Below are 23,205 nucleotides of genomic sequence, written 5' to 3'. Positions count from 1 at the left end.
AGCAGCAAATGACTGAAACAGTATCTAAACATTGCTGCTCAGATCAATTCTACATACACTAGTTGCCTTGATGAAAAAGTGATATTATTCTCGTCAGACTTAAGGTGACAGTATATTGTTACATGATACGAAAAAAAATTCTTTACACCATGGAACTAATCACTCTACAAGTCTAGAGTGCACCATCCAATCCAACTGAAGAGGCATAGACGCCATATGATGATAGACGTAATGGTACTTGATGAGGCGTGCCATTGGGACGTCCCCTGTCTGGGTAGGCAAACACGGGCAGGGGGCAGAGATGAACCAGACCTCCAGAATCAATCAACACACTACCAATCAACACTCGAATCCAACAGGCTAAATCCGCGATCCGCCCCTCGGGTTGAGAAGCTTGAGGAATCGAACAACACCCCGAACCCTAGCGGATCGGACAGGACCGAGCCGATCTGAAGCAGCATGTGGGCAACAGCTAGATGAACCACACCCTAGCGAACCCCGCGCCACGGATCGCAATCGCCCCCAGAGGAGCGGAGGGGGGGCGACTAGGCCCTGCGCAGATCTGGCTCGATTGGGCACTAGAGTGTACAAACGCCTCACGGATCTCGCGGCGCTGGTGGACGATCGATCGGCAACGAGAGGGCAAGGAAAAGGCGGCGAGTACCTGAGGATCGGTGTCGCCGCCGCCGCACGGGGAGAGGGAAGAGAGGTGAGAGACGCGGGGGGGGATTGAAAATGAGAGAGGAGAATGGGGAATGGGCCTTGAGCCTCTTCTCATCTCTGACTGACTGGGCCTTTGGGCTGCTGACTGGGCCTCAAGTGTGGGCTCGTATTGATCCCGTCCTGCTTTCCCCTGTCCTATGTTTTCTTTCTTTTATTTACACACACACACACAACAAAGAGAGAGAAGCATATACTTATGATATAGGAGTATATAAATAATTTTTTGAGTCGTTTTCATTGTTGTGTTACGAAACCACTCATACCATTTTTGCCAGTGCTTTTTCTAGTTATTGTTGTATAGGTGTACTCTTATATGTTAAGGCTTTCTAGTATTGGGAAGCTTTGGATGGTGCTGTATAGCTTTTTTTCCCCCTGCCTTTTCTTTTCATCTTTATTATTTTTCCTTTTCTAGTACTACTCGTCAAGAACGGCCATCAAAACTTTTGTGCTGGCAGGTAGAGTGTAGAGTATTGTTGGTGCGAACTGTGACCAGTCTCTTTCACGCGAGCCCGCGTGGACCGACTACATTACCTAGGAACCCATTGTAAAAATAGTCCTCGGGCACTAAGCCTTATTTTTCTTTTTTGTTTTACATGAACATAACCGGTAAGCGTTTTTTTTTGGGGGGTCTTGTATGGGCTAGTGGTCGTGTTAAAATTACACTAGCACGCACTAGTGCAGTTCAACTAGCTGGTTGTTACAAAGAAATGCTGGACTTACCAGTGTACTGCAAGTAGCTTAAGGCCAGTCTCTCTTTTTTTTTTTTTGAAGAAATGTTTAAGGTCAGTCTCAGTGAAAATTTTATGGGCACAGTTATCTAGACTGAGAACTAGGTAACTGTGCCAGATAGGTTTTATAGTGATGAATCTCTCCTCACATACCATGAAACCCCATCCTTCTATCTTCTCGCCACGTCAGCAAAAATTGATGATATTTAATGTCATGAAACTCCTATTGAGACTGATCTAATGAAAATATAGTGGCATGGTATAGACCATACTTTACTCCAGTGCACCACACAGTCACTCATTTCGCTTTTACTTACAAGATATTTTTACCGTAGCCTATATGTTAAGCAACTAAGCAAGTGTTGTGCTGTTGGGCAGTTTGGTTGGTCGGTCTATTATGTGGGGAAGAAAACAGATCACACACAGCATCTTTCCTTTTTCTTTTTCAGATGGGAAATTCCATCCTCAAGCAAAGCCGGAGCCAAAAGCCAAAAAGCAAAAGGGCTCCTGGGCTTAGGAACCTCGTCTGGCGGGCCCCAAGTGTCAGTGCGGCCGTCCCCACCCCCTGCGTCGCCTCGAACCGGCGGACGTGGCAGGCCGGCGCGCGCGGCGCACCACGTGAACGTCGCTGACGCGTGGGCCCACGTCCCCACGCGCAGTGGCGTGCTCCGGCTCCCCAAGCCCGAAGCGAAAACCTATGACGGCAGCTTTTTTTTTAAAAAAAAGAAACCGATGACGGCGGTAGGCTGGTGGCAGAGCCGCGGGATAAACGCAACTCGCGAGAAAAATTCGGTGGAATCCTCCCCCGTCGGACCGAACCGCCAGATTTTCCGATCCAACTTGTCTGACTTTATGAAGCGAAGTCACGAAGAGAAATAGTGTTACGAGTCTGGATGAACAATGCTTTCTACCGTAATACTAGCATAGGTACTATAGCGATCGATTCTATTCATCTATCTCAAAACGAACGGCCCACAGATAATCAAAAGTCACGGGAACAAGGTCAGGGAATCCCGATTGCAGATTTTCTCCTCTCCCCCATTGCTTTGCTTGCAGTTGCAGTTGCTGCTGCAGCGTGCAGTTGGTGGAGGGGACAGGAGAGGAGAGGAGGGACGAGGCTCCGCTGCAGTTACGTCCCCCGCAGTTGAGTCACTGCGTGTGGGGCCTGCACGCAGTGGGGCCCACGTGGCAGTGACCCAACTGCAGGGGACGTTACTGCAGCGGATCCGGTTCCGGAGAGGAGAGGTGGGTGGGCAGGGAGATGGAGCGGAAGGTGGTGGCGGTGTGCGCGGTGGTCGGGTTCCTCGGCGTCCTCTCGGCGGCGCTCGGCTTCGCGGCGGAGGCCACGCGCGTCAAGGTGCGCCTCGCTTCACCTCCTCCCTCCCTCCCCCCGCCGACGCGCCGCTGGCCAGTCCTCGCTCGACGCACCGCGCCGCGCGTGCCTTTTGATGGGCCACCGTTCTTGGGGTGGACGGGCTCTGCTTGCTTGCTTGCTCCGGGTTAGATCTCGGTTCCGTTCGCGGAGGGGCGGAGGAAGATTGGGCTCATCCTTGTGGAAGGGGTGCTTCGTTCGCTCGCTGCAGCACAGCCTCCTCTAGCCTGCGCCCTGCAGTGCCGGAAAAAGATTCTGCTTGTTTGGGACTACAAAAGTGGCGTCTTTTGTGGGGTTGGTGTGTATCTTGGGCTTTGGATCCTGCTGTTGTACGCTTGCGCATTGGGGGGCGGATTGTAGTGATCGTGCGTGAGAGTTCGCTGGTATGATGAAGCCAGGACTCCGGGCTTCTCGTTTAGGTCTATGATGAAAGGTGAAATCTTTGAGGGAATGGTCTTGTGACAGAAATGGTACGCTGTGATCGTGTAACGTTCAGTGCTTGATTCGTTTGATCTTGGTACAAACTAATCCATCCAACTGGTTTCAATTAATCTTTATTTTCGCCCCCCCCTTTTTTTTTGTCCTTTTATTAGCACAGTTCATGTGAACACATTTTACAAGGATCTGTGGCGTAATATAGAACAATTGTTTTAACGTTTTTGTATCACACTTATGGTGAGAGCGCTAAAATCTTAGGCGAGTCATCACTAGCTTCTGGTGTAATTTCTGTATATCACACCTCCATACAAATCCTAAGGGCTAAGGCACATAGGCATATCACAGATTTTTGCGACGAGGAGGCACACGCTATTCTTCCATTTTAAAATGCATCCACTGTCATTCTTATTGCAGAGGCTACATTTATGCATGTTTATGCCCAATTTGATTTTGTTGTCTTCAAGCTAACTTCACATAAGAATTAGCAAATTTATTTACAATTGACTGTTTCAAGATAACTTCCCATATGAGAGGTTCTGGAAATGATAGTCATTCTAGAGCTAATAAATTATACATATACTTATGCTCATGTCCAATATAACGTGCATCGCTTGACTCATGCAGGTTTCGGATGTTCAAACAGATTCTCCTGGTGAATGCATATACCCAAGAAGCCCAGCCTTAGCGCTCGGGTTAATATCTGCCGTCTGTCTTATGCTCGCGCAGTCTGTTATAAATACGGTTGCTGGTTGCATCTGTTGTAAGAGGCATCCTGTTCCATCAGACACTAACTGGAGTGTTGCTCTGATCTCATTTATCATATCATGGTAACATTCTGACCTAGAAGTTTATGGTCTGTTTTGTTCTGTATGTAAAATCTACACTGCCTTTTAGTGATTTGCTTAGCAATAATGAAACTCTGAATATTGCTATTTTAGGTTGAATGTCAAACATTCTGACCTAGAAGATTACTAGTATCTGTTTTATTCTTGTTTCACATTGTATAAATAGCATGTCCTTTTAGCAATTAGGCTTAGTAATTGCAGAACTCTGAATATTGCTTGTTATGTTGAACGTTGAACACTCAGGCTTAGCCTTGATGCAATAGCTATACACACATTGCATTCCAGCTACTTCTTTAAGTTTATTTGTTCTATTCATGGCATTGTCCAATGCTCAGGATTATTGTATATATCTAATTCTTGACTGGTATTTGACTTGTTTCATAATTCTTGATGTTGCATCAGGGAAACACTTAGAAAGAACAGTGTAGCATTGATGCCATAAATCTGCAACCTTTAGTCCTTTTCTATGAAAATAACAATGTAGCATCGATGCCATAAATCTGCAACCTTTACTAAATACATGATCTGGCCTAGTAGTTAGCACATTGTTAATTGGCTGGTGTTTATTGTAATCCTTGGAACCAACACATATGAGTAGTCCACATGCTGGATCTGTATAATGCTTGTGCATAGATCCCAAGCACAAGCTCCATAGCAGTCTGATTGTGTTATCCAAGGAGCACCTGGTTAACTTTTGGTTTTTGTAACCGGTGATATATATGCTAGTATACCTTCTAATTGCAAGCTAGGGTTCATCTCTATAGATTTCTGTTGGAGTTTTGGTTATCTCGCTGGTTATCTTGAAAGTGCAAAGAAATGATTCTTGAATATTATATTTCTCCAATGTGCAAACCTCTTGTTAGTAGCTGTTAGCACCTGATAACAACATCCCAGAGATGTTTACTTTCTGCAGGTGCACTTTCATAATTGCATTCCTTCTCCTGCTAACGGGAGCTGCACTAAATGATCAGAGAGGTGCGGAGAACATGTACTTCGGTAGCTTCTGCTATGTGGTGAAGCCAGGGGTCTTCTCCGGGGGAGCTGTGCTATCTCTTGCCAGCGTGGCACTGGCGATAGTTTACTATGTCGCCCTGTCGTCATCGAAGAGTCCTCCACCAACATTCGCAACCCCGCAGAACCAAGGGATCGCTATGGGCCAACCTGTGATCCCCCAGCAGAGCAGTGAACCCGTCTTTGTCCATGAGGACACTTACAATCGGCGGCAACAGTTCCCGTGACCATGACCGTATATTCTGATGGTCCCTCTGATCGGGCACTTTGTGCCTTTATGCTGGGTCTGTATAGGGTTGCAGGTTAGAACAATAGCAGTCAGCATTGTTCTTAGCTAGATTAATGTTTTCCTTTCTCTTGTTTATTGAGCACTGTCGCGGCATGCCTGTTTCATCGTTATGGAAGTTTGATTCTGAATGAACTGGGTAATGTTGAACGAGCTTGTTTGCAAATGCAGAGGTTCCCTTGTCCACTAAATGAAATTTCGTTGTATATTCAGAAACAAGGAGGAACTGTGGATGCCAGCTCCTCCCTGAACTGAGCAACGGTGTCGCGGACAATGTTGCCGGCATGCACCGCCGCATCGACCTCGGTGATCCCCTCCGCCGCGTCGATCTGCAGCAGGTCGAGCTGGCTTTGCAGCAAGCTCGCCGGCATGAAGTGTTTCCCTTCGCTTGACCTCCTCTGCATCCTCTCGGTGATCACCTCGGCCGACGCCCTCAGGCACACGAACTTCACCCTGCATGTGGCGTAGTCCCCCGGCTTGTAGCTCCGGTCAGCTGCCCGGAGGACCTCCCTGTACTTGAGCTGCAGCGCCGAGCAGCTGACGGCCACGTCCTCGCCGTGGTCCAGCCGATCACGGATGGCGTACAGGAGGGACTCCAGCCATGGCGTGCGGTCGGCATCGGAGAGCGGGATGCCCTTGCTCATCTTAGCTGTTTTCATGGACATGGAAGTGGAGAAAAATTCAGAATGTGTGGATTGGCTGTAGCTATCAGTTCAGGTGGCATTTCAGGGATCATGAAAGTTGCAGCTTCAGAACTACCATTCATGCATGGTGATGTACCTTTGTTTTCCTGGGAATGGTAGTCATCGGCTTCTATGAAGCTGCAACCCAGGGCTTCAGCAAGCAGTGCCGCGACGGTTCTGCAAATTCGCGAAAAAATTATTCGTTTCATAGAACTATCATCGGCAGAATGCTAGAATATCCTTCAAAGACCCCAAAAAAAAACTTGGGAGAACACAAAATTCAGGCGACCAAGGAATCGTTTTCTCTCATTTTCCTAGGAGCCGAAAATGAAAAAATAATGGCGTCAACATCGAACTGATGGGGCATTGGTAATGCTCTGTTTTTTTCTTGAAATAAAACTGGTAATGTCTCTGTCTCTACGGTTTCTTTCCTCACCTAACGATCTGCGCTTATCTTCGATGCGTACGAAAGGCAGTAAACTTGACCAAAAGCCATGAACAGAGTAGATCGTGTGGTATCAGGCAAGCCCCAAAAGCAGCAGAATCTATGTAAGAAAACCTTGACAAAGTAACAGGAGAGGATGAATGATGATCTTACGATTTGCCGCAGCCGCTGACTCCCATGATCCCGATGGCTAATCCTGCAACCCAAATTTCCCCAAAAGATCAGTTAGCAAGTAGCAACCATCCAATCCCAACCACTGCTTGTTAGCAGCAATGACTACCGGATGCATCCTATTCTTGGTTGTTCTACAGCAAGTGTGCACCGTTCAGAATTCAGATGAGCGGTGAATTCAGATCGCAACATCTGCGGATGAAAAGCCGCTGCAGGCAATCAGCAGTTGAGAACCGAATCTCTTGCGAGATGCTACTTTATTATCAGGACCACCGAGGAAGATTTGGGAGCATGCAACTGGTGGCTCAATCGCAGATGCAGCCTTGCCTGAGCTCAGTTCCGAAGAGATCGAGGAGACAGGAAGCACGTGCAGGAGATTGACCCTACTGACCTGGACGCGCGAGGAGGTGATCGGAGCCCGCCATGGCGCTCCACCTCCTTGATTCTGCTTCCACGGGTTCTCTAGTCAAAGACAAGGGGATGGCCAGTTGAAGACGACGACGACGGCAACAACCAACAACTGCGCTGCTTATTCGGTTCCATTTGGTCCATCTATAGACCCGGGATGCAAAATATTAGAGTGAAAATTGTAGAGACAAGCAAATAGTGAATGGCCAATCTTCCACTGATCTCTTAGTTATATATATATAGGGAGAGATTTACAAGACACTAATTTTAGGATTAAGTGTAGCCCTTAATCCTCTTGTAACAGCCAGCAATAAGAATGAGTTATTGCCTTTAATTTTTTGCTGTTACTAGTTTTGCTTTATTGCTGGTGAAAATGGAGCTTTAACTCCATTTAGTGAGGGCAAATTCTCTTGTTTTGTAACACTCTCCCTTTGGCCGAACCTTTGAGATCAACATGCTTTTTAATTCCTTTGAAAAACCCTGTGGGAAAAAATAGAAATAATTTGATTTGTGATTACTCTATCATAAACCTGCAAGGTTTAAGGAGTAAGGTACGCCTTGGTTATTATCTCTAGAAAAACCCCGTGGGGAAAACATGAGATAAGGCATATGCTTATATCAAACATTATCTCGTTAAAAATTTTATATGAGAAAACCTGATGGTAAAACTCATAAAAGAAAAGAGTGCAATGTGATGCGTTTAACAATGTCTATCGTTCAGAGAGTCTCCCCTGAAGCTTGCAAATCTTTGAGCCGTCTCATTCCAATTCCCTTAACACATTTCTCAAATATGAAAGTAGGTAGGGATTTGGTGAAGAGATCTGCTAGATTATCACAAGATTTTGTCTGTAAAATGTTTATTTCTCCACTCTGCTGAAGCTCATGGGAATAAAACAACTTAGGGGCAATATGTTAAGTGATATTGCTATTGATGTAACCTTTTTGCATCTGTGTGATACAAGCAGCATTATCCTCATAGATAATGGTAGGTGATTCTAAGGAATCAATGCCACAAGATCGCTCAATGTGGTCAATCATTCTGCGAAGCCACACGCATTCTCGTGACGCCTCAAATAGTGTGATGATTTCAGAATGATTTGTCGAGGTAGCCACTAAAGTTTGTTTAGATGACTTTCATGATATGGCAGTTCCTTCGTGAAGGAACACAAAAACTGTCTGTGATCTGGCATTGTGGGGATCAGACATATAGCCAGCATCAGTGTATCCAATCAAACTAGGATCATTAGTTTTCTGGAAAAACAAGCCAAGATCCTTCGTGCCATTCAAGTACCTAAGGATTTGTTTTCCTCCTGTCCAATGGCGTTTAGTTGGGGCAGCACTATGTCTTGCTAATAGATTCACTGCGAATGCAATGTCAGGTCTGGTACTATTTGCAAGATACATAAGTGCTCCAATGAGACTGAGATAAGGATATTGTGGTCCTAATATCTCTTCTCCTTCCTCCCATGGTCGGAAAATGTCTTTTTCCTTATCGAGTTGTTGAACAACCATAGGAGTCTTGTTTGGGTATGACTTGTCCATATTGAATTTCTCCAATAGTTTCTGGACATAAACAGACTGGTGCACTAAAATTCCCGAGTGAAGATGCTCAATTTGCAAACCTAAACAAAATTTGATTTTACCCAAATCCTTCATCTCAAATTCTGTCTTAAGATGATTTCGAGCTTCATCAATATCTTGTGTGTTGCCAATGATATTCAAATAATATACATACACTGATATTATGCAAAAACCTGTGGAGGATCTTTTGATGAAGACACACGGGCAATCATTGTTATTTGAGTAACCCTTCTGCAGAAGGTACTTACTCAGCCGGTTGTACCACATTCTTCTCGACTGTTTAAGACCATAAAGTGATCTTTTGAGTTTTACACAATACATATTGCGATTTGTGCTTCCATTCGGTATGGGGATCCCATCAGGAACCTTCATATATATGTCCGAATCTAGTGACCCATATAAATATGCTGTCACGACATCCATCAACTGCATAGATAGACACTTTTGAGTTGCCAGCGATATCAAATATCGGAATGTAATTCCACTCATGACCAGAGAATATGTTTCATTGAAATCAATGCCGGGTCTCTGCGTAAACCCTTGTGCTACAAGCCTCGTCTTATATCTCACCACCTCATTGTTCTCATTCCGCTTCCGGACGAAACCCATTTAAAACACATAGAAAAGGTTTTTGGAGGTGTAGGTATTACTGATGAGAATACCTCTCTTTTATTGAGCGAGGCTAACTCTGCTTCAATTGCTTCCTTCCATTTGTTCCAGTCCGAGCGCCTTTTGCACTCTACCATGGATTTTGGATCTGGATCATTTTGGATGGTTTCGGCAACTGATGAGGCAAAGTATATGTCGACAATTGTAGTCTTACGATCGATTGATTCTCCAGTTTCAACATAGTTTGTGGAAACTTCATGTACTCCCAATTGACGTCTCGGTATTTCCCAATACGATGGCGTCGGGGCGTTCCAATGTCCCATCATCAAAAATTGAGTGCACTATTGATGTGGAAGGTGGATTTTGTAAATCCACTTTGTGTCTCTCAGGTTGAGTTTCATTTACTGTGTTAGAGGATTCTTTCCTCTGTTTCCTCGTGCGCTTGCGAGGATTTGCCGTACTTCTCCCAGTCTCGTTTGAGGTAGGGAGTTGAATAGTTTTATTTGGTACCTCTGTTCTTTCCGGCACATTCCTTGCGGGAATGTATGATTTTGTGACACTTTTGCTCACAGTAAATGAGTCTGGCAAATTGTTTGCAGTATTCTGCAAATCAATGATTCTTTGAACTTGAAGTTCATATTCAGTGGTACGAGAATCATCCTTTAGGGTGTCTAAAGCATCCCAATTTATTTTCGGGCATTCAGTGTGATACTTGAATTCTCCCCCTAATGCCGGAAAATATTCTTCGTTGAAGATACAATCAGCGTATCGGGCTGTGAGCAGATCCCCTGTAAGAGGCTCTAGGTATTTAATGATCGACGGAGATAAATACCCCACGTAGATCTCCATTTTCCTGTGAGGGCCCATTGATGTACGCTTTGGTGGTGAGATCGGTACGTATACAACGCAACCGAATTTCCGCAGATGGGAGATACTGGGAGGATCACCACGAACCAATTGCAGCGGGGAAGCTGTATGGTATGCAGTTGGACGCAATTGTATTAAGTCACCAGCGTGTAAGACTGCGTGACCCCAACATGAGGTTGGTAAGTTACAATTTTGCAATAGAGGTCTGGCTATGAGCTTTATTCTCTTGATAAGAGATTCAGCTAAACCATTCTGTGTGTGAACATATGGTACAGAATGTTGAACTTCAATTCCTAAAGCCATACAATAATCGTTGAAGGCTTTGGAAGAAAATTCTGCAGCATTGTCCAACCTGATTGATTTAATTTGGTGTTCAGGTTGATTTGCTCTAAGTCTGATGACTTGTGCAATTAACTTTGCAAATGCATGGTTCCGTGTCGATAATAAACACACATGAGACCATCTTGTGGATGCATCTATTAGAACCATGAAATATCTGAAAGGTCCAGACAAAGGCTGAATAGGGTCACAAATGTCACCTTGAATGCGTTCAAGGAACTTTAGTGGTTCGGTTTGAATTTTAAGATGTGAGGGTCTTAAAATTAATTTCCCAGTTGCATATGAGGTGCAAACAAAATCTGAGGATTTTGGGAATTTTCTGTCGCTCATACCATGTCCATTTGAATTGCTCATGATTTTTCTCATCATCCCGATGCCAGGATGGCCAAGGCATTCATGCCAAGTTTTGAATGCATCCACATTTTGAAAAATCACTTTGTATGTACATATGGTACGGGTTTGATGTATGTGTAGTACAATCCTGCCGGGAGAGAAAGCACTTTTCAAGTGTCTGTTTGCCATATCCGATATCTTTGGTGAAGAGGAGGAACTCCTCATTGTGTTCTTCATATGTTTCCTCATGAATCCCATTTTTCCGGATATCTCTATAACTTAGTAGGGTATGTGTTGAATCAGGATACAATAATGCATCCTTGATTTGTATTTGTGTACCCATTGGAAGTACGATAGTGGCCCTGCCAGAACCAACAATCGTAGCATCGCGTCCTGCGATGGTCAAAACTTGTCCTTCTCTCTTTGTGAGAGTTTGGAAAAAATTGACTTCCCTAAGTATAGTGTGAGTGGTACAACTATCCACTAGGAACATTTCTCCATTCATTGGATCGACTACTGTAATAATCTATATAATGCAGAATTTAAATTCATAAAAATTAAAGTAAAATATAGAAAATACATAATATTTTATTAATATATAAAGTGCAGAATTACAGCATATATAAAAACAACATCATGTCCTTATTACAAGTCTTAATGTTCTCAAATTTAAATAAGCAAAGTAATGAAGCCTATTTGAGGTCTCCAAATATGTCATTGGATGTGTAATCCACGAGCATGTCGTCGACGTTTAGAGATCCTTCGTCTTCATTTGGTGGAGTCTTGTTGTCGCTCGGTCCCGCTCCTTCAGGGATGGGGTCCATAGCTCCAGTCTCTAGCACTTGAGAGGCAAAATGTGCTTCATACTTCTGGGTGTTCTGTGTACGACCCATGGACTTCATGTATAATTCAACAAGATGCTTAGAGGTCCGACATTTCTTAGCAACATGATTGTAGCAACCACACCTATAGCAGGCAGTTTTGTTGCTATTGTCATTCTTGGGCTTTGAAATACCTTTTCCTTTAGGAATATTCGCACGTGGTTTTTTAGTTCTCTTGCGCTTGCCCTTTCCCGAAGAATTTTCAGAATGTTTGTTCCCATTGGGACCAAATTGCTTCGCATTCGCATGTATTTCAGGCAGTGGTGCAGTGCCCAATGCAGTGGCGGAGCCACCACTAGGGCGAGCCAGGGCGGCCGCCCTAGGTCCCTCCAGGTGAGATTCAGAGTATATTTGTTAATAGTAAAGGTAGCAGAGAATGAGAAGGATGGATCTGAAAAACATAGGAAGAACATAAGAGAAGAGGGAATTAGTTTCGCATAACATGTTACTTGAGAAAAGAGTAAGAGTTCATACAAGTTGTTTGATACATTTCCTCCTCGCACGCACTCAGTATTTAACTAGCGACTCTCTTGTGTTTATATGGATTGGGCCTGATATGTGCGGGCAGGCACATCTAGCGAACCCATTCGCGTCAAGACAAACACTAGGCTTCCTGGTGCGGCGGCCCATAATAGTAGATGTTTCCTCCGGTTCGTGGGTGCTGACGATATCCCCCGTTCTCAACTCCGGCGGGGGCTCATGACGGTGCGGCGGCGCCCCCCGAACGCGAGGTCGAGTGGGCTGCGGCCTCTTAAGTGGTTCAACCTAGCGCCCCAACCCAGCACTGCATCTTCTTGCCACCATATGCCGCTGCATCAAGAGCAAGTATATCAAACTCTTTGGTTGCCATCTCACCTACAATGTGATAGCCAAAAATTTTGAGAAATTATGGCGTATGTATTTAATTTTATGTGAATTCAGAAATGAACTCAAACAATAAATTAAATTTCCTTCAATTTTGATAGAGATTCTGAATACGAGGGATTTATATAATGTTGAGGCATTTTCAAATCCATTGGATCTCATACTTCAAAGAATTATTCAAATTTGAAGATATTATTGCATTGAATTTAATAATAAAGGGCGATGAAATTTAAATTTGCAAAGAACTTGTATGAAATAAAGGACATGGAAATGCATAAAGTGCTGAGAACAAACTCATATATAAATTTCAGAGAATTACATAGTGCTGAAAGCAAAAGAACACTCTCTGATTATTTGCGGAATGTAAATAGCTCAAAGTTTAAGGACTGAATTGCAAAACATATGCTGAAATGAAAATTGCTAAAAAAATAAAGTTTATTGGGCGGTGGGCCGAGACAATCTCGGTTTCAGCCCACCGCCGCTTCGGGCCCAGTGAGGCCGGGGGTGGTGGGGGGGACGCTGGCGGGACTCGGCGCCGGCCTGTGGGCCGGCCGGCCCAGGAAAGCCGCGGCCTTATGGCCCGGCTGAGGGGAGCTAGGGTTAGCTCCAACCCACCAGCCGCCGCCGACGCCTCTGGCGCTCAGCGCCCAGGACACCGCCGCCGCACCATGCAACCGCCGCCGCCGCGCCTTGCAGCCGTCCACCGTCGGGAGCGCTGCCTGCGTCGTGCGTGGCCAGCGCGACTGAGGCCGCGCGCCGGTGTGCCGTGTGCGGCCGCGCGCTGGTGCGCCGTGCCGCCGCTTGGCCGGCGCGGCTGATGCCGCGCATGGCCGCCGTGCCGCCGCCGAGGCACCCCCTCCCCCCACCTCCCTGATCCCTTTCATGGCCCTCCCCCTCACTTGAGGGTGGGGAGCGGCGGCCCTGGCCGCCGGTGCTCGTCCCTGTGGGGATGTGCTCGGTCCTGATGATGCGGCCGGGCTCAGGATCGGTGTAAACCACGTCTACTGCCGCAAGGGAGCTCTCCACAAGGTTGTAGTACGGCGGGAGCCCACTGCGCGCGGCCATGGTGCTGAGGGGTTGACGCTGTAGCGTTCCACGGCCGGCGTCGGCGTGTACTCCAGAGTGGCCTCGCGGCGCTGCTCCGGAGTGGCCTCGCGGCGCGGAGCTGAAGATCCGGCGCCGGAACAAGGGTAGAAGGACCAGCCATGGTGCGGGCAGAATGCCGACACCATGTGCTGCCCCTCCTGTGGCTGTCTATGAACCACCATTGGAGGAGGGACTTGGAGAGTCCCAATGGCGCTGCTGGAACCGCTACTTTCGGCACGTGCAAACCTGCGGGCAGCAGTGCTACCCACGTGGCGCCTTCCTCCACGGCTATAGTAGCCGAAGGGAGTAGCATGAGGGGCGTAGCCCCTGCCATAGTGTGGGCGGCGCACTGGAGCCCGCAAGAGCGCTTCGAGCTGTTGGTGGAGCAAACGGCGAAGGTGGTGGGCGCGTGGGCGGTATGAACGTGCATCTTTGGAGAAAGGTAAACCGCGAGCCATTTCTTACCATTGGTTGGAGCTCAGCGAGAACAAAGGTGCTGATAATGTATTAGAGTGAAAATTGTAGAGACAAGCAAATAGTGAATGGGCAATCTTCCACTGATCTCATAGTTACATATATATAGGGAGAGATTTACAAGACACTAATTCTAGGATTAAGTGTAGCCCTTAATCCTCTTGTAACCGCCAGCAATAAGAATGAGTTATTGCCTTTAATCTTTTGCTGTTACTAGTCTTGCTTTTATTGCTGGTGAAAATGGAGCTTTAACTCCATTTAGTGAGGGCAAATTCTCTTGTTTTGTAACACAAAAGTTGCTGACTTCAGCTTCATTCTAAAGTCCAAGAACCAAATGTCGCCAACCACTACCAATCTGTTTGGATGTAATTTTGTTTTTGATTTTCATTTAAAAAGACCAATGTTTTTTGCAATTTGGCTTAATGAAAATAGTAAGAAAGCATCATACGGCAGCACAAACGAGTAATGATGGCCACACACTTGGAGAAGCATGAGCCCTGCATGGAACTGAATCAGGTGGCTCTGTTCACACTTCAGACAGAACTGACCAAGAAAACAAGGCAGCACCGATCTGTTCGATCCACCCAAATGCTGATCCAGCTTATCACACAGGCTTATCCACAAACAATCTTGTACGATCAACAGATAGATGGACGAATGAACGTCTGGAGAGCACACTGGCTTCGTATTTCAAAGTAAATGCTGATCACTGAATGAGGGAAGCAAGGGCTACCTGAAATTCAGCACACACATAGCGGTACCTAGAAACATATAATCACGGCACGAGAAAGACAGTATACATTGGAATACTGACACGTCACAGCATCAAGTTCATCTGATCTAACAGTGATTCTTTCGAGTCAGGCCAAGTGAGGGACAGGGACTACAGACAGACATCTGCTTGACTATTGCTACTTCCTAAACAATCCTGAGCTCTGAAGTGCCTTGCAGTAGTCTGCAATGACAGGGGATTTCTTCACCATGTCCCAGATCTTTGCTGAGCTTCTCAACCAGTCACGTTCCGAGAGATTCTTTGAGAATGACCTTGCCGGCCATGACAGGATCTGCAATCACACAAGTATTTACATTAGACTGACTTGACCAGGTCTACAAGAAATGTGCCAAACAGGTTAAGCATACAAAGTACAGTCTCCATGTCTTTACTGGAATGAGTTCAAAAGGATGGGTGCGATGTAATGTAACCTTAGCTTCTCGAATTAATTCAACTAGTCCACTTAAAAAGCAGTAAAACAAGTAATGATTCTTATGATTTACTAGACTACAGGTGTGAATGATGATTGGATGACAATTAGTGCTTTGAAAGGAATAGTTTGTCGGACTTTAAAATAGGACTGGGACAAGAGTAACATAAGAAAAATGTTGTGTTAGATCTTAACAGAATCTTTAATTTGTCCCATGTAGTTGGACGGCCGAGAGGCAAGCTCGACACATCATACCACACCCAGCTAAATGTCCCCATGTGAGCTCAGATGGATGAAAATGTGCAAATAAAGCTCACATCGTGTGTGTTTGCAAGGGAGGTTTGGTAATTGGTACAGACTGTTGTCAAGCTTTGGACTACCAGATCTTGGTCCACCAGCTGCTGATGACAGTTTTGCAGAATGGTGGCGGAATGGACAAGTCGAAAGTGCTAAGGGTTCAATTCACTGATCAATCCAGGTGCTTGGTTGATCTGGAACCAGCGGAACAACTGTGTGTTTGAGGAAAAAAAAAACATTGTCCCGTGTAACTGAAACATTATCAATTTATAAACTATGTTGGAAATATTGTAGGATTCTCAAGCCTGGCGAATATTCCCTTTCTTCAAGCAAACTCCTAATTGTAGTAACCATACCTGATCGCGAAGCATTCCCAGCATGCATGAGTGTGTTCCATACTCAAACTTTGCTGAGTTGTCATGTCCTCTCAGAGGAAGAAGAAATATTTCCTGCCGGCTGGAGGTCAAGTCCTCAACTTTCGCACTTGAAGAAACTGATGAATCAGAAACTTGGCCTGTCGCACTGGCACTACCAATTCTAAAAGAAGACGAGCTAAAGTGCTTCTCAAGAGCTTTTCTAAGAAGCGTGTGTTTTGAAGGAGAAAAATCTTGTCCCTGCAATCTGTTCCATCAGAAAGACATAACAATTAAAACTATTTATGTATTGAGATTTAAAAAACGAGAACAGAGCTGATTTCGGTGTGGAAGTATTATGTTGAAATGTTTCTTCAAAAAGAAAAAATAAATGCTTCTATGGTTCTACCAAGACACGGAGTGCAATAGATCTCTCTGTTCATCAAAATACAAAAGAAAGATTAAACAAGTTTCCCAAAGAAAAAAAAGGATCATAGCAGCGAGTAATACTGACCTAGCATGCACAAAACATAGATCAGAAAGGTAGTCTTCACTGCCCGATTGGTCATCATTTTTATTTTCCTTGTCTTGGGATGCTGATGAGGTCAACAAGGATGGATCAGGTATGTTGTGCTTCAATAAATCAACCTGCAAAAATGTACCGGAACATTTTTAGCCTTCTGCATTACTGTCAACTCCCAAAAGCCAAATTATTTATTTAGGATATGTCAGAAAATGTGACGGGACAAACATGTACAATTATAGAATCACTAAAACACTAATTGGTGAAACATTTTATTCAAACAGGGTGACTTTTCTTGGAAGTTAGGTGAAAACTCAGATCCTCAACCAAGAAGCTATAGATGTAATTTTCTCTGTTCTTCGAGATGGGGCTGATGGGCTAATAGAATGACAATGGAAGGTATAAATTATAGCAGATAACTTACTGTAAGCATGAGCTCCCACATGGACAAATCATTCATCCCTTCTGACACGACCAACAATATATTACAAACAGATGCCAAGAAAACACCAAGCTACAGCAATTCCTTGCAGAAAACAGAAAATATTGATAAATTATTAGGTATTGCCCAACGCACTAGCGGTAGCACAACCAAGTTTAACAACTGAAGTTTAGTCTTTACCTGGATTCCCATTAGCTCATGAGCCAGGTCTGCTGATAAGGGATCACCATTAAGGACAGGGATTATGGATGAACCATCTGGCCTCAGGCTCAGCATGTCAATTAGTACAGAGGGACTGTACACTGGCTGCAGGGCAAAAGAGATTTCATTTGACAAATTGACTGACAAGCAAGATATTTGGAACATGTTTTAGCATTTGGATTGCAGAAACAGAACAAAAATAGCTTAGTCTGACCTGAGTGTCAAGGAGTATAACTCGCTCATTAGAAATCCTGAGGTCAATACCAGTAGTGCAGTGTTTCCCCATCAATTTGACTTCCTCAGTTTGTGTAGGAAATGGTGGAAGCATACCTAAAAACAATGTTCAACAATATGAGCTTTGACTGATCCAAGTGTTAGAATAGAACAAACCATCAGCCAAAAAAATAAATAAATAAATAAATTGGAGTGCTCAGCAGCCTTATGGACACAAATGAGGTTCTATAATGCTTATACTGTGGAAGATAGAATCTGGGCGGGCAGTTAGATTTTATTTGGTGGAAACATTAGGAACAGTGCCCATGCCATTAACTGCAAAGCACATATACACAATAATGCTTATAATTGCATACTGCTATAACAACTGATGCAGATTGGAATGTTTCCTCAACACATAAAAAAGAACATAACGGAAAGTAAAGATGTATTGTACCAGGTGAGCATGCATCATATCCATAAAGCTCGTTCATGATGGTTGACTTGCCTACACCAGGAGGACCAATTACCCCAATGACCATGAAATCATTGTTCTCGGTCAAATACTGCAAAACATGGCCAGCATTAGTAAGCTTTGAGGAGTAACTAAAAGAACCTCTCACTAATTTTCTCGCATTAAAATCCCATCCCTTCTAACTGTAGCATCATGTCCAAAGAATCACAGCAAAACTGCACACGAACGAGTACAATCAATAGAAACCAAAGAACATTAAACGTATCATCGGATGTTAAGAGCGTCTATTACCATGAACAAGTAACAAAATTCACAATAACCCAACGCGTAGCCTTATTAGAGAACCAAGACCAAGCAAGAATAAGAATACTAAAAACTAAGATTACATATTTAAAAAGAACTATTTTACAATAAGGATTAAGGCAACAGCTAGTCTGAACAATGCGACGGAAACACTAAAGGCAGACACTTGTGATCCTAAAAAACTAGCTGTACCCATCAGTAAACCCTATCTCTGCCTGGCATCTAAAAACTAGCCTCCAATTGTACATATGGAACCCAGTAAAGGTGAAGCCCCCTGCACTTGCCGTGCCAACTGACATGACAGCAAAGGGCGCGGGAGCGGCACGCACCGGTAGGATCTTGTCGGTGTGGGCCTCCCACGAGTCGGATACGAGGCTGAGCGAGCCCGGCTGCGGCGCCTGGCGCGCGCGGCCCCCGGCCCCACCTGGCACCCCGCCGTCGTCGTCGGCGCCGGAGGACGAGGCGTGCGGCAGCGGCGGCTTGGCGAGGAGGATCTTGGGCGGTGGCGGGGGAGGCGGGTGGTGATGGTTGTGGTGGTGGGAGGAGGAGGAGGAGCCCCGCTCGCCGGCACCGGCGAGCGGCGGCGGCGGTCCGGCGGCCATCGCGCCTCGGCCGTGGGCGTGGGGACTTGTGCTTGCCTCTCCAGCGGCCAGCACAGCAGGGCCAGTCGCGGAGAAAAGGCCTATATGGGCCCCACTCTTGGTGGGCCGAATTTCATGCTGGCCCGAGAATTTCCTTTTTTTTTAACACCCTGTGTACTGTACGCTGGTGTGGTGTCCACACGTGGCCCGACACAGCTCACCTCACCGACGCGCCCACCTCATCTCTTGCTCTCTCCAGAACCCTCCCTCCTCCGGGCCTCCCGTGTCCGGAGCAGCAACCCTGCGAGCTCAAGAACAGCAAGCAAGAACCATCGCCCGGCACGAATCGATCAGGCGCCGAAAAGGGACGCCGCACCGATTAATAAGGTATAAAGCAACCATCCCTTCCTCTCCCCAAGTTCCTTGCCTGTCTGAAATCTTGCCGTCACTGTTCTTGCCTCCCTGCATTTCTTGGCCCCTTCTTTTCCCCTTCCCCTGAGATCTGAAGTGGAACCGACAGCTAGGCTTGTGCGTAGTGATCTGGACAGGCGCTTTGCCGCGGGGAGAATAGAATTTTCTTTCTTTCAACAGGCGCCGTCGGTTCCTGGGGACAAACGTAGTGCAGGTGCAGCTGCAACCGCCACTTGTGTTACAGTAATCACTTGCAGCGAACTGCAGAGATTACGAGGTTCCACCGTCCAAACCTGTTTGCATTATGTTATTATGTAGTGTAATTTAACTTCGCCCGAGTGTCGGAGCTCCGACTCTGAGCATCGAGGTGTGAGCACTGGGTAACAAGGGGGGATGGATGTGGCAGATCTGCAGCTGAATCAGCAAAGTGTATTCGAAGGCGGAAAGGCAGTGTTCAGTAATCTTGGGAGGAAGGAACCTTGGCCTGCTCCCTAATGACCGTATTGCACTGGCCAGGGAGGAGCTGTTCCTATCCTACTGTGGTTGGTCGTCTAACCACTATTACTAACACAGAAAGGTCCTAATTTGTGGGTTAGTAACTTGCATTTGCCGTGACTCTGAATCTGTATTCTGTAGTGCCTGCAAGGGGCATTACTGCTGGATTATTTAAATGCCAATGTCATGTAACACCCCCTACTGGCTCAGAAACCGGTTGGGTTTTAATTTAGTATTCAGTTTGAAGTCAAGAAGAATGTTATAAGCACAAAAGTGAATAAACTGCTTGTTTTGTGGATGCATGTATTAAGACCATTGATTATTTTAATTGGGGCCTCAGAGTACAGCCTTTCAGACTGATTGACGAAGCAGTGTAATGAAAATTGTCATTCTCAAGGCTAACTTGGATAGCAACATGGACATAACCACACGTTATCCAATTTCAGCTCTCATTTTCATGTATTACACTACCACACTGGTACACTAAACGATCTTTTGGGTTGGGCTTGCTGTGGATTCTATTTCCAACCAAATGGCATACTTGGTGCAAACATCTTAATCTAGCACAAGGTTTTGTAGCCCTGTGAGGCTGTGAAAAAGACAATATACTTCAAGTTTCCATATGTGAAACATGCCTCTGATACTTGCCTTTTGTTTCCTGTACGTCTTGCATTGCACAAATGGTATGGGGATGCTTCCTGTTTACTCATCTAGTTTGTAACACTTCCCTTTCATGTATCAGACTATCAGTAACCAATTCCTGTGCTAAATCGTGTGGTTTCAGCAATGTCTGGAAAGTACATCATCGCTGGCCTTGCTGCCTCCTTCGTCATCGCATATGCTTCCGATGTCCTAGTGGCACAGAAGAAGGTTTTCGGAGGTAAGGAAACGGTGCCAACCTCAAGCTGCCACTGAAAACATCTCTGCTCCTGTTAATATCTGTACTGAATGGTGATCAGGCACAACACCAAGGACTGTGTCGGACAAGGAGTGGTGGGAGGCGACGGACAAGAAGTTCCAGGCCTGGCCTCGCACTGCTGGGCCTCCGGTGGTCATGAACCCCATCAGCCGGCAGAACTTCATCGTCAAGGACCTCAAGCCTTGATCCGGTAGGGCAAAGCGCTTGTCGTGTCACCTGCCTGAACAAGTGCCTGTCCGCGACACTTGTCTCACTCACCTTGTTAAATTTGAAGTTCTGAACCTGAACTTTCAATTCCATGTTCAGGCGGAGGCGCTGATGGACCAAACTGGGCACACGGTGATAAACTGATGGTTGTTGCTACAAGCTGCCTGTGCTGTGTCCACAGATTAGTAGACGTACTTGGTCTGAATAAATCAGTGCTGCCTTTAGTCCAGTGCAGTCTTGTCTCTTCTGAAGCATATTTGCTTTAGACATTTGTCATCCTGGATGATTGCCCTTGATGTGCGGCCTGAACTTTGTTTGTGTGCTCTCTCTGAGGTGTCGGCTGTCGAGTGATCCGTGTCGCGCTGGGTGACTGGAATATGTGCCTTGCCTACTGATGAAAGATTTGGGCTAGTTGCCTACTGGAATATGTTTTTTCCCCTCTTCTAATAAAAATTCGGCAAATCTCTTGCCGTCCGTTCAAAAAAAAAAAGATTTGGGCTGGTTGCTTCAACCCCAGCTTCCAGTCTTCCAAATGCCCTCTCATTGTGAGATCAAGATGGCCGGCCACCTCTTGGCAAGAATCTTGCCGTCGATCGAGGCGCTTCTTTAGTGTCCCGCACGCGTGTCGTCTGCGTGCGTGTCCGTTAGAAATGCACGCACGCTGCTGCTGCTTCGCTTTGGTCAAGGGTTGCGGTGATCTGCTGCCGGATTCATTGGGATGACACGGCTGTAAATTTTGTCAGGTAGATCACCATAATCTTGGAAGATCTCGTGTTTTGACTGAACTCCAACAGGTTGTTTTCTTCAGAATCAGAAGAGATGAGCAAAAAGGCGGTGGCCGGTGGCACACGCAGCTAGCGACGCCTCTCTCTCTCTCTCCACCGACCAGCGGCGGGGGCTATAAAACTGCCACGCCCAACCCCTATGGCATCGTGTCGCCACGCCATTACTGAGCAGAGACCACCTCCTCTGCACTCTGCACACGTCGTCGCGTCCCCGATCAGGGAGCAGTAAACTAACACGGGAGTGGTTTAGTGATTCAGCAGCAAGGGGAGAGGACGACCGTACCGATAGGTGGTAAGTTCTTGCTTTGCTCTCCCCGCGGTAGCCGGTAGATCCACTTCTTCGCTGACCATACTTTGCTCCGGCTAGCTAGCTGCCTGTCCGCTGCTCCATGTCCATGGCCACGAGAGCGATCGCCGCCGCCCGCCGGAGTGGGCTCGCCGCCGCGCTCTCCTCGTGCAGGTAACATCATACTAACAAGCGCACCATCTGAGCCCGTTCAGGGTCCATGGATGCATTTTCGATCTGGAAGCTCCTTCCCTTTTCTCGGACCTTCCACCTATGACCCTGATGATCTTTGCAGGCGCGGAGGAGCTCGGGGTCTGTCGCACAGCAGCACCCAGCAGCTTCGCCGGGAGGAGGAGCAGAGCGCCGACCGTCACGGCGAGGCGGCGGCAGCGGTGACCGCGGCGCAGGTGGAGGCGTCGCTGAACCGCAAGAACGTGGAGGTGGTCCAGGGGGACCGGTCCGCGACGCTGCTCCCGGGCGACGCCGTCGACGCGCTGGGAGACGTGGGCGCCGAGGCCGACGACGCCTGGGTGCCCGACCAGGAGACGGGCGTCTTCGTCCCCGCCGAGGAGGCCGCCGGCACCAGCAGCGGCAGCTGCAGCGACGGCCCGCACGAGCAGCCTGCTGGGCCGTCGGTGCTGGACCAGGCGGTGTTCGTGCGCGAGGACATGGAGGACGTCGAGAGGCCCGCCGTCGACATGACCGGCGCCGACGCCAAGTGAACGTCCGCGCCGCCGCCGCCGCCGCCGTGTACCCTTGTTAAGTGTCGGTCTCGGCGGACCCGTAGGCCTGTAGCTGCAACTAGTAATCGAGGACGATAGCTGTAGCAAATAAGCTTCCTCCCTGATGCAATAAATTACTTGTATCCTCTTTCTATAAGGTTCCAGAAGTCACTGCTAGTTCAGAGCTCCAAGAATTTGCATCACATTCCAGTAGTCTCTGTTACCTGTCAGTGAAGACACTGTACCCCTGTTCTCTGTTTAAGACACGGAAGAAGGAAATGAAGCATAGCTTATTAAAAAAAAGAGAGAAAGAAACGAAGCACCAAACCCTCAATGGGGGAAAAGAGTCCGAAACAGCAGCATTTTGCATTGTATCCATAAACATGCTAGCGAGCAATAACAAAGACTACAAGTCTTTATCCAAGCACCAACTCCAGAGCGGGCATCGTTGCTTAACTGGGCGCAGCTTCGGATCATGAGAGGTGGGAGGAGCTTGTAGAAGGAGGGTGGTTTGGCTTCCATGAAGGCCGCACGTCAGCTGGGGCAGATGGCGATGAAGGCGAGAACGTCGCGGGTGCAGCTCAGCAGGTTAATGATGGAGTGTAGAATTCCAGTTGGGAGCTCAGCCCAGCCCTGGGGTCCGGCA

The 23,205-nt window shown here is 46.7% G+C and overlaps 4 protein-coding genes across 11 annotated transcripts; 2 read left to right on the top strand and 2 right to left on the bottom strand.

The window, feature by feature from the left end:
• Positions 1 to 2,577: 2,577 nt before the first annotated feature.
• Positions 2,578 to 5,573, top strand: LOC120702398 (protein MODIFYING WALL LIGNIN-2-like). The gene is made up of 3 exons (XM_039986194.1): positions 2,578 to 2,808; positions 3,886 to 4,088; positions 5,020 to 5,573. The coding sequence occupies exons 1-3, from the start codon at positions 2,713 to 2,715 to the stop codon at positions 5,342 to 5,344; spliced, it is 624 nt and encodes a 207-aa protein (XP_039842128.1). The 5' UTR covers positions 2,578 to 2,712; the 3' UTR covers positions 5,345 to 5,573.
• LOC120702399 (gluconokinase-like) lies at positions 5,535 to 7,333 on the bottom strand. Its single transcript, XM_039986196.1, has 4 exons — positions 7,094 to 7,333; positions 6,685 to 6,727; positions 6,184 to 6,263; positions 5,535 to 6,052 (listed from the first exon to the last, which is right to left on the bottom strand). The coding sequence occupies exons 1-4, from the start codon at positions 7,125 to 7,127 to the stop codon at positions 5,613 to 5,615; spliced, it is 597 nt and encodes a 198-aa protein (XP_039842130.1). The 5' UTR covers positions 7,128 to 7,333; the 3' UTR covers positions 5,535 to 5,612.
• A 7,469-nt stretch (positions 7,334 to 14,802) lies between these two features.
• Positions 14,803 to 18,813, bottom strand: LOC120702396 (protein SMG9-like). 2 transcript variants are annotated; one of them, XM_039986184.1, is made up of 8 exons: positions 18,483 to 18,804; positions 17,833 to 17,941; positions 17,377 to 17,492; positions 17,142 to 17,267; positions 16,944 to 17,033; positions 16,511 to 16,644; positions 16,000 to 16,264; positions 14,803 to 15,208 (listed from the first exon to the last, which is right to left on the bottom strand). In XM_039986184.1, the coding sequence occupies exons 1-8, from the start codon at positions 18,753 to 18,755 to the stop codon at positions 15,056 to 15,058; spliced, it is 1,266 nt and encodes a 421-aa protein (XP_039842118.1). In that variant the 5' UTR covers positions 18,756 to 18,804; the 3' UTR covers positions 14,803 to 15,055. The 2 variants fall into 2 exon arrangements, with proteins under 2 accessions (XP_039842118.1, XP_039842120.1); XM_039986186.1 differs by lacking the exons at positions 14,803 to 15,208; positions 16,000 to 16,264 and adding an exon at positions 16,275 to 16,431 and having other exon boundaries at positions 18,483 to 18,813.
• Positions 18,814 to 18,913: 100 nt separating this feature from the next.
• LOC120702397 lies at positions 18,914 to 22,852 on the top strand. Of its 7 annotated transcripts, none has more exons than XM_039986190.1 (6): positions 18,914 to 19,121; positions 20,425 to 20,520; positions 20,600 to 20,749; positions 20,866 to 21,840; positions 21,919 to 22,011; positions 22,133 to 22,852. In XM_039986190.1, exons 5-6 carry the CDS (start codon positions 21,941 to 21,943, stop codon positions 22,557 to 22,559), a joined length of 498 nt encoding a protein of 165 aa, XP_039842124.1. In that variant the 5' UTR covers positions 18,914 to 19,121; positions 20,425 to 20,520; positions 20,600 to 20,749; positions 20,866 to 21,840; positions 21,919 to 21,940; the 3' UTR covers positions 22,560 to 22,852. The 7 variants fall into 7 exon arrangements, with proteins under 7 accessions (XP_039842124.1, XP_039842123.1, XP_039842122.1 ...); XM_039986189.1 differs by having other exon boundaries at positions 20,866 to 21,843; positions 21,923 to 22,011; XM_039986188.1 differs by having other exon boundaries at positions 20,866 to 21,843.
• The last annotated feature ends 353 nt before the right edge of the window (positions 22,853 to 23,205 follow it).

This window comes from Panicum virgatum, chromosome 4K, assembly GCF_016808335.1.
Source record: "Panicum virgatum strain AP13 chromosome 4K, P.virgatum_v5, whole genome shotgun sequence".
Taxonomy (NCBI): domain Eukaryota; kingdom Viridiplantae; phylum Streptophyta; class Magnoliopsida; order Poales; family Poaceae; genus Panicum; species Panicum virgatum.
The sequence above is the reverse complement of the archived record's forward strand: the minus strand, read 5'-3'. Positions and strand labels throughout refer to the sequence as shown.